Source organism: Andrographis paniculata, unplaced genomic scaffold (assembly GCF_009805555.1).
Source record: "Andrographis paniculata isolate CXL003 unplaced genomic scaffold, ASM980555v1 Contig34END, whole genome shotgun sequence".
NCBI classification, from domain to species: domain Eukaryota; kingdom Viridiplantae; phylum Streptophyta; class Magnoliopsida; order Lamiales; family Acanthaceae; genus Andrographis; species Andrographis paniculata.
Window position 1 is genome coordinate 3949680 of NW_026137567.1, and position 15166 is coordinate 3964845.

General features: G+C 42.6%; 2 protein-coding genes across 3 annotated transcripts; one reads left to right on the plus strand and one right to left on the minus strand.

Moving 5' to 3' along the window:
• The first annotated feature begins 3308 nt into the window (after positions 1-3308).
• LOC127248817 (uncharacterized) lies at positions 3309-9577 on the plus strand. Of its 2 annotated transcripts, none has more exons than XM_051271359.1 (3): positions 3309-3718; positions 3891-7355; positions 7991-9577. In XM_051271359.1, the coding sequence occupies exons 1-2, from the start codon at positions 3541-3543 to the stop codon at positions 7325-7327; spliced, it is 3615 nt and encodes a 1204-aa protein (XP_051127316.1). In that variant the 5' UTR covers positions 3309-3540; the 3' UTR covers positions 7328-7355; positions 7991-9577. The 2 variants fall into 2 exon arrangements, with proteins under 2 accessions (XP_051127316.1, XP_051127315.1); XM_051271358.1 differs by having other exon boundaries at positions 8042-9577.
• Positions 9578-10371: 794 nt separating this feature from the next.
• Positions 10372-14410, minus strand: LOC127248818 (uncharacterized). The gene is made up of 2 exons (XM_051271360.1): positions 12213-14410; positions 10372-10494 (listed from the first exon to the last, which is right to left on the minus strand). The coding sequence occupies exon 1, from the start codon at positions 14176-14178 to the stop codon at positions 12241-12243; it is 1938 nt and encodes a 645-aa protein (XP_051127317.1). The 5' UTR covers positions 14179-14410; the 3' UTR covers positions 10372-10494; positions 12213-12240.
• Between the last annotated feature and the right edge of the window lie 756 nt (positions 14411-15166).

A 15166-nucleotide genomic window follows, 5' to 3' on the forward strand; every position in this document is an offset into this window, starting at 1 on the left:
TCAAAATATTAACAAAGTGATAATAACTAAAATTTTCAAAAAAATCATGAGATGACTCACTTATGAAATCTAACAACTAAAACATAAATATAACAGATCAAATCAGGCACTGAACATCAGAGGACATAGATGTTGTTTATCTCAAAATTAACTAAACTAATAATAACTAAATTCCAAACAAATCAGGGGATGACGCACTTACGAAATCTAATAACTATAATATGAATATTATAAACCAGATAAGGTATAAAGCATCAGAGCATATGGATGTTGCTGATATTAAAATATTAATTGAACATATAATAAAAAATATTCTCATCTACTAAACTAAATTAAAAATAAATAAAAAAATAACTCATCAAATCTAACAATTAAAATATGAATATATATAGTTTTAATATTCTCTTTATCCAGAAGGAATGGAAGGATTTTATTTTATTTGATTGTCCCATCATAAATATATTATTATTCTCTCTCTCTCTTTTTTTTTTTTTATCTATATTTTATAATAACATTTTCTTAAATGTTGTTACATCTGTATATTGTGTATTTTGGATAAACTATTGGCAGAACTTAATATTTTGCAAACTAGACCTGTAAGTAAGTTACATCAGGTGAATTATGTATGACATGCAAAATCAAGTAATTATTAAATAATTTTAAATTTATGACCTTACGGTCATAAGTTCATGGTTTACCCTCTTGGACCACCTTTCCCGGGTAACATTACATCTATCTACATTGGAAATGAAGATGGTTTAAGCTTATCTACATTTCTGCACTTCACATATTAGATTATGTGTTTCTAGCACATGCATAAGCTAGCTACTTCTAAAGCCTTTGGTAGCAGGTTTCTGATATCTTCATCTTCCATTAAAGAAGCCAAATTCGATGCCGATTCCAGTATTGAAAGAAGGTTCACTCCTGCAAGTCTTAGAGCAATCAGAGCAGATATTGGCTGCACAATTGTCACTCTCCACATCAGACTGGACGAGGGGTATCATTCCTTCAGCGTCGACAATCGCCTTAGAGTAGATCCAACCAAGAAAGTTACTAGAGTAGAGTGAGTGAACTTGATGAGGGTGATATAAGCTGCCGAAGAAACTTCAGCTTCCCTTCGATCAAGCAACTTAACTAGAGGGCCTATCACCCTCACCTCGGTAGCCTCAAATGTTCTTGCCAGATTTCCTACAATTTGAACACAGGTAATCAGGATTTCTGAATCTCCCCGATGATGATCGATGATCCTGAAGAGCTGATCAGCCACTGCTTTGTACATGGAATGGAATTTGAGCTTGAATGCTACAAAAGACATTAATGCTTTAGAAGACAGTGCAATGATCCGGAAACTCTCCACTTCTGTTACAGCAAGGCGCCAAAGGGCTCTCGTAGCCATCGATTTTAAGTAGTCAGTGGCAGCAAGATCCTCTGTTTCCTGGTAAAGTCTTGAATGCCTAATTCTTGAGCACAAGGGCAAATTTGTGCCCATCATAATCGTGAAGAAGCTCAGCGAGCTCGGACACAGCCCATGCCACAGCTCCCCTGCAATCTGATCGAAGAACTTTCAAGTAGGACTCGCGTAAACGCTGAGTATACTGTATCATCCATCACTTGTGGATGCTCTCTCCCAAGCAATGTTATAACCGCCACTGCGTTCTCCTGCCCTTCGTCTGTTCCTTCCTTGAGTAACCTCAACAATGGCTGAATCCTACATCCTTCCTCAATAATCAAAGCTCTATATAGCCTATAGGCATTGCTTTTGTGAACCAAAGAAACGAGTGATGCCACAGCACTACACCTATCTTCAGCAGAGCCTGTGTTGAGTATAGCAAACAGGGCCAGCACCCAAATATCACAGAGCACTGGTTCCTCGGCTGCAATGGGAGAAACGCCGCGGATTAGGCTGTCGCGGAGAAGCTAGCGAGTGTTGCCTGTGGAGTCTCGGACAATCGTACAGCCGGTGGTCGGAAAGCACCGCCTGGCGCAGCAGCTCGGCGTTGGATCGGATCTCCAAGCAACAGAGCAGCCGATAGAAAGTAGGTCGTCACTGCGAAATTTCTCGATGATTGAATTGAATCGAAGTCGGTTACAATTGGCAGACAAATCGAAGTTGGGAATGGAATGGAATGAATTGATGAGAATCGTAAATCATATAGTGCATATAGTAACCTGCAGGAGCTTGGTGGAGCGCGGATCAAATTGGGAATGGAAAGGGAGTGAGATGGAGGTGCTGCTGAAGCTGGTTTTCATGGACGAGGCGAGGGCGAGGTCCCGGAGCTTCCCTCGGTCGAGCGCGGCCGCGACGAGCCTTTCCCAGTTGTCGTAAATGGTGGACATGAATACGATGGTGCGACTGAGGCTACGGAGAAGAAGAAAACGATGAATGAATGCATGAATGATTTTTGTCATTTTATTTTATTAATCCGTCCCAAAACAATGTCCACACCTAAGAAGACATTTATTTTTAAGCGTACTCCCGCAAGAAGGTTTCCATTCACTTTATGCGGATTGATATTTTTGAATATTAATTATAATATCAATACTTAATATAAATTAACAAAAAAATAAAAATATATTTATTAGTTTTTTATAATACATATATATATAATAATATTTATCTAGTAAATTATTTAGATATCTCAAGTACAATGACACCAAAAATCAAATGACAATTTTCTTGACTCAAGGACAAGGCTTAACATTAAAAATACAGTATAATTATTTTTACAAATATTTTATTAATATTATAAAAAATAATGAAAATATTTTTATAACTTTTTTAATTATATTTTAATATAATAATTCAAATTTATATTTATTAAATATATTTGAACTTAATAAATTTTCACACACAAAAAATATTCATTGTTTTAACCAAACAAAAATGAAAAAAATGTATAGAATGCATCAAATAGTTTTTTAAAAAACAGTTTGTTTTCAACAATTCTTTTTATATCCTCCCTCCATCCTATAATATGTATTCATTTATTTTTTTTTAAGTAGTTTAAGAGTATTAGTATTATATTAAAATATCGTGTAATATAAAAATAATAGTATTTGTTTAATATATTGAAAATTATAAAAATACTTGTAAAAATAAATACTTTATTATTGAGATAAATTAAAATTAAAAAAAAAATGAATACTTGCTATGTAATGAAAAGTATTAAATTAAATATTTATTATTTTTCTATTGTCCTCCTATGAAAACTTAAAATATTTATTTATATAAATATCGATATAATAATTAAGTTAATAAATAGATAAATATTAATCGAGGGCGGAGTAGTCGTCTTCTTAGCGTCAACGCGGCGGGCGTCGATCATCCAATAGGTCGCAGAAAGTTCGTTGCAGCAGCCTCGAACATGCAGTTACACAGAAACCAAATAATGTTGCCCTATATATATGTCCCTGCTATTGCCATGGCCGTTGTTGTTGCCTCTCACTCTCCAACTTCAACGCTACTGTTCAGGAGCATTTAACATAGTTAATACAGGACAGGACTTGAGTTTTCGCTTCTCTTCGTAATTTGATTTCCTCATGTCAAGGAATTATGATAACTGGGAGAGGTTGGTTGCCGCGACGCTCCACAGAGAGAAGTTTCGCGAACTGGCGCTTCTTTCTTCGAGAGAAACCAGTTTCAGCAGCTCCGTTGCAGCAGCTCGTTTCAATTCTCCTTTCAATTTCAAGTTTAAATCCGCCGCGAACGATAAGCCTGGTATGTGCGGTTTCCTTTCGACTTCTTATGATTGGATGAATTTCCAGATTTAAATCACGATTTAAATTGCGTATTTCAATTTTATGCTCTTTCTCTGGTGTGTAATCGAGTGATTATCCAATTTTGGATTTCGTATCCCCAATTTAAAACCTAGTTTCATCGGTATTTACAGTTATATCTCAATTCCTAACGGTTCTGGAAATGGCGATTAATGCCGTGAGGGCTACACAGATCACCGATTCATTCACTCAGGAGTGCTCGGAGATCAGATCCAAGGTTGAAAGGATTGTATTTCTGCTCCAACAGGCCTTGTTTGCGAACCACCAGCTATATGCCCAACCTTCCCGCCGAGTAATGAGCGCCACTGAAAACGTCCTGCTCAAGGCTCTTTCCGAGGTGCTGAAATGTCGAGGTCGAGGCCTGAGACGTGTCTTTGCAGCTACTACAACCTCTGCTTCCTTGCAGGAGATTTCATCCCAGCTTGAACACTCCATTGCCAACATTTGTTGGCTCCTCCGGGACGATGAGTACCGAGGTATCCCTCCCATTGCCGCGGATGAACCTGTTCTCTGTACTATTTGGGAGCTGATTGCCATTCTTCATACTGGTTCGTTTGAAGATCAGTGTAACGCTCTGGCCTCGCTACTTTCCATGGCTAATGAAAGTGATGCTTATAGAACATTGATTGCGGAGGAAGGCTGTGGGGTTGAGCCATTGTTGAAATTACTGAAGGAAGGAACACCTGAAGTACAGGAGAATGCTGTCATGGCTATTGCGTTGATGTGTAAAGAAAATTCGTATGACGTAAAACAGAAGGTACTCCCGGCATTTGTGAGAATCCTCCGAGGTCCTCTAATGAAGTTGCAGGGAACTGTGGTTTGGGCTGTAACCGAGTTAGGGCATGAGTCGGTTCACATACTCAGCAATTTAGCACTCAAGGCTGTACGCGAAGGCCCGAGTGTTTATACCATATCTAATAAGGGAAACAATGTTGGCCATGAAACCGGAATTTTATCATTGGGAGCAAGCAATGGAGGTACTAAAATGGCGAGAGATGTCGAAACAACTAACTACATAACAGCAATGGTTAGTCGTGCCATTTGGGACATGGTGATACGGAACTCTTCCATATGCCGTAGCATGGCAGAGTCAAGTGTGCTGCAATGCCTTGCGGTGCTTTTGGAGAGAGGATCGGATGAAGTTAAGTACAATTCGGCCATGGCATTGATGGAAATCACTGCAGTGGCAGAGGGAGATGTTAAGCTGAGACGATTAGTGTTCAAACCAAATTCCTCGGCGTGCAAAGCTGTGGTGGATCAGCTGTTCCGGATTGTGGAGAAGGCAGATTCAGATTCAGATTCGAAGATACTCATTGCGTGCGTAAAGGCGATCGGTAATCTTGCGAGGACTTTCAAGGCTACGGAGACGAGGATGATAAGCCCTTTGGTGAAGCTGCTGGACAAAAGGGAACCCGAGATTGCGAGGGAAGCCTGCGTATCCCTGACGAAGTTCACGTACACGGAGAACTATCTCCACGTGGATCATTCGAAGGCGACTGTGGGAGTCGGAGGGGCGAAGCATCTTGTGCAGCTGGCATACTTCGGAGAGCAGACGGTGCAGGTTCCGGCGCTGATTCTGCTGAGTTACATTGCGATGCATATTCCGGACAGTGAGGAGGTGGCTCGGGCGCAGGTGCTGACGGTGCTGGAATGGGCGACAAAACAGGTTATCAAGGCGGCGGACGAAGCCGCCACGTTCAAGCCGGAATGTTTGGACCTCAAATTGAAGACGGATAAGCTCGCGGCGCTGCTCCGCCAGGCGGCGCGTGCGAGCAACGACCTCTACGAGCGGCCGGCCCGCCGGATAATCGACGACACGGAGCAGGTCCTCGAGAAAGCTCTGGTGCTTGCCCTAAAGTGCCGCGGCCATGGAATCATGAAGCGCGTCCTCACCATCATCCCCGCCGCCGCCTTCCGGAAAATGTTCTCGCAGCTCGAGAACTCCATCGGCGACGTCTCCTGGCTCCTCCGCGTCTCCGCCTCCGCCGAAGACCGCGACGACGGCTACCTCGGTCTTCCCCCAATCGCCGCCAACGAGCCGATCCTCTGCTTAATTTGGGAGCAGATCGCCATTCTCTACACCGGCTCCGTCGACGACCGCCCCGACGCCGCCGCCTCTCTCGTCTCCCTCGCCCGCGACAACGACCGGTACGGAAAACTGATAATCGAAGAAGGCGGCGTCGGTCCATTGCTGAAATTGCTGAAGGAAGGTAAATTAGAAGGTCAGGAACACGCCGCCACAGCCATCGGATTGCTCGGCAGAGATCCGGAAAGCGTCGACCACATGATCCACGCCGGCGTCTGCTCCGTCTTCGCCAAAATCCTCAAAGAAGCTCCGATGAAGGTCCAGGCCGTCGTCGCCTGGGCGGTGTCGGAGCTCGCCTGCCATCAACCGCACTGCCAGGACACCTTCGCGCAGCACAACATCATCCGTCTCCTCGTCAGCCATTTAGCCTTCGAAACAGTTCAGGAGCACAGCAAATACGCCGTCGTCAGCAAGGCCACCACAATGCACACCGCTGTCGTCCTCGCCAGCACCACCAACACCGCCGAAAACTCGATTCCGGCCAACGATTTGGACGATGAGAGAACGCACGTGGTTCCGCATCCTCTGGAGAACAACCATCCAAACAAACTGCACAACGTCGTCACCAGCACGATGGCGATGAAGGGCACCCCTGCCGTTAAAAACCTCGCCAAGACAAACGCTGCCGGGAAGGCGAATCCGGCGAATCATCAGCAGAGTATTTCGTTGTCCTCGAACAATCGAGCGAGAGAGCAGGAGGATCCGGAGACTAAGGCGTATATAAAAGCAATGTCGGCTCGCGCCCTTTGGCACCTCGCGAAAGGGAATTCTCCGATTTGCCGGAGCATCACGGAGTCGAGGGCGCTGCTATGCTTCGCGGTGCTTCTCGAGAAAGGCGAAGCGGAAGTTCAATACAATTCAGCCATGGCATTGATGGAAATCACAGCAGTCGCAGAGGGAGACGCCGAGCTGCGACGATCGGCGTTCAAACCAAATTCCCCGGCGTGCAAAGCCGTGGTGGATCAGCTGTTCCGGATTGTGGAGAAGGCGGATTCGGGTTCGGACCTACTCATCCCATGCGTAAAGGCGATCGGTAATCTTGCGAGGACTTTCAAGGCTACGGAGACAAGGATGATAAGCCCTTTGGTGAAGCTGCTGGACGAAAGGGAACCCGAGATTACTAGGGAAGCCTGCGTATCCCTGACGAAGTTCGCGTACACAGAGAACTATCTCCACGTGGATCATTCGAAGGCGATTGTGGGAGTCGGAGGGGCGAAGCATCTTGTGCAGCTGGCGTACTTCGGAGAGCAGACAGTGCAGGTTCCGGCGCTGATTCTGCTGTGTTACATTGCGATGCATATTCCGGACAGCGAGGAATTGGCTCAGGCGCAGGTGCTGACGGTGCTGGAATGGGCGACGAAACAGGCGGCGTTGATGCAGATCGTGGAACTGGATAATCTGCTGCCGGATGCTAAGGCGAAATTGGAGCTGTACCAATCGAGAGGATCGAGAGGATTTCGTTGAGCTGAGGTGCAGATGCATGAATGATCGGGTTAGTATTTGATTAATTGAATTGAATTTGATTATATGAATCTATGGTATGGTTTAGTTTGTTCATTTGTTGATTAATTTTGGTTTGTTCCAACTGTGTTTCAAAGTAACTTACCTTGTAAATCTTAGTTTACAAGGTATTAGGTTGGATTTATACTTAACTAGTAACATCGACAAATTTCCACATTATTAAAAATATATAATATATATTTCCTACGTTCTATAACTAGATATCCATTTGTTTCTTTCTACGTAGTTTTAAAATATTAATATTATATTAGAATATAGTAGAAATAAAGTAGAAATAATTAAAAGAATATTATTAGTATGGTATGACATAAAGGTAATAATATTTGTATAATATATTATAAGTTGTAAAGGTATTTGTAATGTTAGGTAGATAATACAATTACTAAAAAAAATAGATATTTTGTTATGGGACATACTAAAATGAAAAGTTTGTTATGGGACGGAGAGAGTATATATATTAGCATATTTTTTATATATTGTTATTTGGGGCCCACATACACATATATATGCACATTGAAACACTTTTTTTAGCTAAATATACAATTTCTATTTTCCGCAAATATTCAAACATGGTATCAGAGCATATTTTTTTTTTTTTTGGGATAGACATAGCTACTAATCCTTATTGCTTTCGCCACAAACGCCGACGTCTGGCAGCCGCACGCGCCTCCGACGCAAATCGACATCGTATCCCTCCGGCGACCGCCGCCTCCCCGCCGCCGGCCGCCGTCTCATGCTTCGATCCCTGATATCCTGGTATGGTCGGTTTTGCCATCTGATTTGAATTTATTTTGCGACTGTTACTGGGTTGGCTTGCCCAGTTTGATTTTCTGCACGATTCTTTTGCATGCACTATACTATTATTGATTTTCTCGCTTCATAGTATGGCTCTTAATATGGATCGTGTAGACGCTTCCGGGATTACTGTTATTCTTTCTGGTAATTATGATTTGTGGACTGAATCCATGAAGAGTTTCTCGATTGGTAAAAGATTATGGCGTTATGTTACTGACGACTTTTCTGCACCGGTTGCTCCTGTTGTCATTTCTATGGCGCCCCTCAACAATAAGGATCTCATGGACTATCGGAATGCCTTGGATGAGTGGGATAGTAAGAACCACATTATTTTTACTTGGATTCGGAATACCTCTTCCAAGTCCATTCAGAATCAACTTCGCCACATGGACACTGCCAAGAAAGCTTGGGATTATTTGTAGCATCAATATCAGGATACTGAAGACATGCATTATTATCAGCTTATAGGGTCATTGAATGCACTGACACATGACTCGCGCTAAGATATGAATGAGTTCATCTATATTATACAGTCTATGTGGGATCGCATTGATGAGACAGACATACAGATTGAACACTTTCGGTTGATTCAGCTCTTGATGAAGCTTGGTCCAGAATATGAGTTTGTGTGTGTTTCCTTGCTTCATCGTCATCCCCTGCCTTCCTTGGAGACAACGATGAAGGAGATTTTGTTTGAGGTCACCCGCCTCAAGATTCTCAAGGCTCCTACCCTTGATTCGGCCTTAGCAGTTCGCTCTTCTACTCCTCATCGCAGAGATAATCGCAAGGATGCCCGGCCACCTCAATCTGATAAATGTCGCAATTTCCCGAATGCTGATCATCTTTATATCTATTGCCCTAAGGTTGAGTGTCACTACTGTCATTAGAAAGGCCACATCCGTTCACATTGTCCCAAGAATCCCAAGGTTGGTCAGTTATCTTCCGGCTCTTCCTCTGCCATTGTTGCTGCCTCTAGAAGATCACAGTTCGCCTCACGAAAGGTCTTGGGTTCATGGTGAGATAAAATGGCAAAAAAACAATGATAATCAAGTAGATGAAAGGGATGATGACTTACACGGGTGGGTCGCCGATCAGTGGAGCAGGAACTAGAATTTCCAAAGGATCGGGCACAGGCTCAGGAGGCGCAGGAGGGTCAGTTGGTGGGGAAGGATCATCAAACATACTAGCAGGAACGGACGGTGGTTCGAGACCTGCAGGAGGAGGAGGGGTATCCAAAACAAAGAACGTGGACTCTGACTCAAAGATAATGGAAAATTTAAATTCAGAGGAAAAGAACTTATGTTCCCAAAAAGTAACATCCCGAAAGATACGTAGACGATTCGACAAAGGATCCAACATCAATAACCTTTATGTTCTATCTGATACCCAAGAAAACAACACAGACGGGTGCGTGGTTCCTGCCGGGATCATCATTCTCTTGTCGTATGTGGATGAAATGGTTATTACCGGCGACAACACTTCTGGTATATCCTATCTACAGACCTACCTTCATCGACATTTTGACATGAAAAGTCTTGGTCAGCTCCGCTATTTTCTCGGACTTGAGATTTCTGACGCTTCGGATGACATATATCATCTGATCTCATATCTCGTTCAATAGTCAGATTGCATCCACCCCTCTCGAGAGGAACTGCTGACTTGCTCCTTCCGACGACACTCAACTAGAGGATCCCTCCCTCTATCGGCAGTTAATGGGATTCCTGATATACTTGACGGTCACTCGCTCTGACATAGCTCATGCTGACAGTTCACTATGTTGTGTTGCGCATCCTTCGTTATGTCAAGGGAACACTCCTACATGATCTTCATTTTTATGCTGACTCCCCATTGGTTCCTACATGTTTCTCTTATGCTGATTAGGCTGGTGATCCGACTGATCACAGGTTATTATTTTTTTCTTGGGAGTTTCCTTGTTTCTTGGCGCAACAAGAAACAAATTCTCGTTTCTCGCTCCATTGTAGAGTTTGAGTATCGTGTTCTTGCGGATTCGACTTCAGAGCTCTTTTGGCTTCGTCGGCTTCTTTCTGATCTCGGGGTTCCTCAGCCTTCTTCCACTTCCCTCCACTGTGACAACACGAGCGCAATTCAGATCTCCCAAAATGATGTCTTTCACGAGTGCACCAAGCATATTGAGATTGATTGTCACTTTGTTCGTCAGCATGTTCGTGTTGGCACTGTTCATCTATCTTCTGTCTCTTCCGATGATCAGACTGCGGATATCTTCACTAAGTCCCTCTTCCCAGCACGGTTCTTCACATTGTTGAGCAAACTCAAATTGGTTTATACTTTATCACCTTGAATTTGAAGGGTGTTAGCATATTTTATATATATTGTCATTTATGACCCACGTATATATGTCTATATATATATATATATGCACACTGAAATTCTTTTTTTTTTTTATAAATATACTATTTTTATTTTTCGCAAATATTCGAACAATATACACTGTAGAATTTGAATTGGAGATTTAGCGACCAATTAACCACCAATTTAAGTGTCCCTTTGGGACATCCAATAAGAGTGAAATAATACATAATATTATAAATCGAAAATTTGTCTAATTTTTTTAAAAGAATAACAAAATAATAATAATAAACTATCAATTTAAGTATGAATCTTTTAACTGTAGTTACAATATTGAATAAAAAAAATTAATAGCATGCTAGTAACATATTGTAAACTAACAGTCAACATAATAGGCAGGCCTCTCCACCCCGATTCTTCAAACACCAAGCTCTCTGTCTCCCTCTCTAATATTTTCTTCTCTGGCAAGGTTTTCAACTAATTGTCCGGTTAAACTTTCCGGTAATTCTCCTATCATTCAACCAATTTGACATAGTTCAACTCTCCTCATTTTAATTCGTTGAGCCTCTAAAATATTGAATTGCTACATAATCTAAAGGCGATACGTCCTTTTATCTTGAAAAATAGTAGGCACAACCGAAGTGTATAAGTTTTGCGAAGAGATTCTACCTCAATTCAATTTTTTATCAAATATTATTATTTTTTTTTTGTTTTTAGAATAGAAAATTACAAAAATAATACTTCCTCCGTTCCAATGTTATCCCTTTAATGTACACACGAGAATTTATTAGTAAATAATTAAAAATATAATAGTAAAAATAATTTTAAATTAATATTAAGATACCTAATTAATATAATTAAAATTAAAAAATATTAAAATTAAAATTTTTAAAATAAGATTAAAGTGTATAAATGAATAAAAATGAAAAAGTGGACACGATAAGTGAGAAAGAGAGAGTATATTTTTTACTAAAAATAAAAATGTTTTTTATAACAAACATCGTTACGAACGGAAATAATTTTAATTTTTTTGAAAAAAAAAAAACCCATCTAAAAAAACCTTTGAATAGTATTATAGAATTGATACACCTATGAAATATGGAAATTGTAAGTGCAAAATGCTAGAGTTAAAGCTGAATCTCTTCAGCACAATCAAGCATCTCAAGGAGGAAAACTAATTCAAAATTCTACAGATATCTTCCCGACTCACAGAGCTTTCTAAATGTACATTTCCGGCCTGAGTTACGATGATATATACAGATTATTATAAATCCCGACGCTTTAAATCCATCTGCTACACATGATTCGTTTAACCTAATATGACTTCTTTATTGGATCTAGCTATTAGGTCGACCGGAAGTATTAGGTCGACCGGAAGTTTATCCAATGGGCGCTGCGGATTTCCCGTCAAAAAAAAAAAATCTGTGAACACACCCCACACCCCAGGTGAGTTCTTGTCATAATATACTACCCAACATACAAATTACAACTGGTTTATCCATTGCATCATCAACATTCCTCCTTGCAGATTAATCTTTTCACATCATATCAATATCATATCATATCCTTCCTTCATCATATAATAATCATCATAATTTTTATATACACAGTTGGAACAAACCAAAATTAATCAACAAATGAACAAACTATAAACCATACCATAGATTCATATAATCAAATTCGATTCAATAAATCAAATACTAACCCGCTCATTCATGCACCTGCACCTCAGCTCAACGAAATCCTCTCGATCCTCTCGATTGGTACAGCTCCAATTTCGCCTTAGCATCCGGCAGCAGATTATCCAGTTCCCCGATCTGCATCAACGCCGCCTGTTTCGTCGCCCATTCCAGCACCGTCAGCACCTGCGCCTGAGCCAATTCCTCGCTGTCTGGAATATGCATCGCAATGTAACACAGCAGAATCAGCGCCGGAACCTGCACTGTCTGCTCTCCGAAGTACGCCAGCTGCACAAGATGCTTCGCCCCTCCGACTCCCACAATCGCCTTCGAATGATCCACGTGGAGATAGTTCTCTGTGTACGCGAACTTCGTCAGGGATACGCAGGCTTCCCTAGTAATCTCGGGTTCCCTTTCGTCCAGCAGCTTCACCAAAGGGCTTATCATCCTTGTCTCCGTAGCCTTGAAAGTCCTCGCAAGATTACCGATCGCCTTTACACATGGGATGAGTAGGTCCGAACCCGAATCCGCCTTCTCCACAATCCGGAACAGCTGATCCACCACGGCTTTGCACGCCGGGGAATTTGGTTTGAACGCCGATCGTCGCAGCTCGGCGTCTCCCTCTGCGACTGCTGTGATTTCCATCAATGCCATGGCTGAATTGTATTGAACTTCCGCTTCGCCTTTCTCGAGAAGCACCGCGAAGCATAGCAGCGCCCTCGACTCCGTGATGCTCCGGCAAATCGGAGAATTCCCTTTCGCGAGGTGCCAAAGGGCGCGAGCCGACATTGCTTTTATATACGCTTTAGTCTCCGGATCCTCCTGCTCTCTCGCTCGATTGTTCGAGGACAACGAAATACTCTGCTGATGATTCGCCGGATTCGCCTTCCCGGCAGCGTTTGTCTTGGCGAGGTTTTTAACGGCAGGGGTGCCCTTCATCGCCATCGTGCTGGTGACGACGTTGTGCAGTTTGTTTGGATGGTTGTTCTCCAGAGGATGCGGAACCACGTGCGTTCTCTCGTCGTCCAAATCGTTGGCCGGAATCGAGTTTTCGGCGGTGTTGGTGGTGCTGGCGAGGACGACGGCGGCGTGCATTGTGGTGGCCTTGCTGACGACGGCGTATTTGCTGTGCTCCTGAACTGTTTCGAAGGCTAAATGGCTGACGAGGAGACGGATGATGTTGTGCTGCGCGAAGGTGTCCTGGCAGTGCGGTTGATGGCAGGCGAGCTCCGACACCGCCCAGGCGACGACGGCCTGGACCTTCATCGGAGCTTCTTTGAGGATTTTGGCGAAGACGGAGCAGACGCCGGCGTGGATCATGTGGTCGACGCTTTCCGGATCTCTGCCGAGCAATCCGATGGCTGTGGCGGCGTGTTCCTGACCTTCTAATTTACCTTCCTTCAGCAATTTCAGCAATGGACCGACGCCGCCTTCTTCGATTATCAGTTTTCCGTACCGGTCGTTGTCGCGGGCGAGGGAGACGAGAGAGGCGGCGGCGTCGGGGCGGTCGTCGACGGAGCCGGTGTAGAGAATGGCGATCTGCTCCCAAATTAAGCAGAGGATCGGCTCGTTGGCGGCGATTGGGGGAAGACCGAGGTAGCCGTCGTCGCGGTCTTCGGCGGAGGCGGAGACGCGGAGGAGCCAGGAGACGTCGCCGATGGAGTTCTCGAGCTGCGAGAACATTTTCCGGAAGGCGGCGGCGGGGATGATGGTGAAGACGCGCTTCATGATTCCATGGCCGCGGCACTTTAGGGCAAGCGCCAGAGCTTTCTCGAGGACCTGCTCCGTGTCGTCGATTATCCGGCGGGCCGGCCGCTCGTAGAGGTCGTTGCTCGCACGCGCCGCCTGGCGGAGCAGCGCCGCGAGCTTATCCGTCTTCAATTTGAGGTCCAAACATTCCGGCTTGAACGTGGCGGCTTCGTCCGCCGCCTTGATAACCTGATCCGTTAACTGAATCGGCACCGCCAAGATCTGCTTCACCAAATCCCCCATCCTGACCGCCGATCACTTCTCCGGCCACCGGCGCAGACGAGATCCGCAGAAATTCGAACCCTAGACGATCTCGATTTGGGGATTTATATGAATGAGAAACGTTGAATCCGTCCGCCGTTTACTAATTCTAACGCATCAGTGAAGAAGAAGAAGAAGAAAACGAAACGACTGAGTAGAGAGGTTTTCGAATAAATAAAAAAATTGCAAAAATGGCAGAAGACGGCGCATCGTCAAACGCGGTTTTCCATTTCATAAATAAAACTTACAGACCAAATAAATATTAAAACGTCATTAATTTTGCAAATTAAATGAGATTTGTTGCTTACTATTACTAATCATATATGTTAATTATTATAACAAGCATTGAAATAATTTTATAAACTGAATGGATTAAAACGGGGTTTTGACATAAATCTGGGAGAGGGGACAGACAGCTAATCAAATGAGTGCCATAAAGCAAGGAAACTGGTATTATTAATTAATTAATTAGGTAAAAAATAATTAATTTTATTATTAAATTAAATTAATAAGTAGGTGGAGCCACTGGTACTGGTAGTGCCAGCATATATACAACAGGCAGTGCAGTAGTCAGTCACTAATCAGCCAGCTTAATGAGCTTCACTACTTGGCTGGCTGGCTAATTTTGGGCACGTCTTCCTACACCCATATAATAATAATAATAATTTATAATAATAATAATAATTATTATTAGAAATAAATTGAATCGATGAATGTTAAAGATAATAATAATCTTTAATTTTAGTTTAAGATAACAATGGCAAGAAATAGTTGTATAATATATTATGTTTTTATTAATAAAGTTACTGATAAACTTTCAAAGATTTATATAGAAGTAGAATTATCATGGATAAATTTGAGATCATTAGTGAAAGCACTAATGATAATTAGGGGCGTGATTTATTGGCGATTAAGTAAAACATATTCAAATATTTTTAACAAGTACTTTTCCAAATGAGTTTCTCAATAT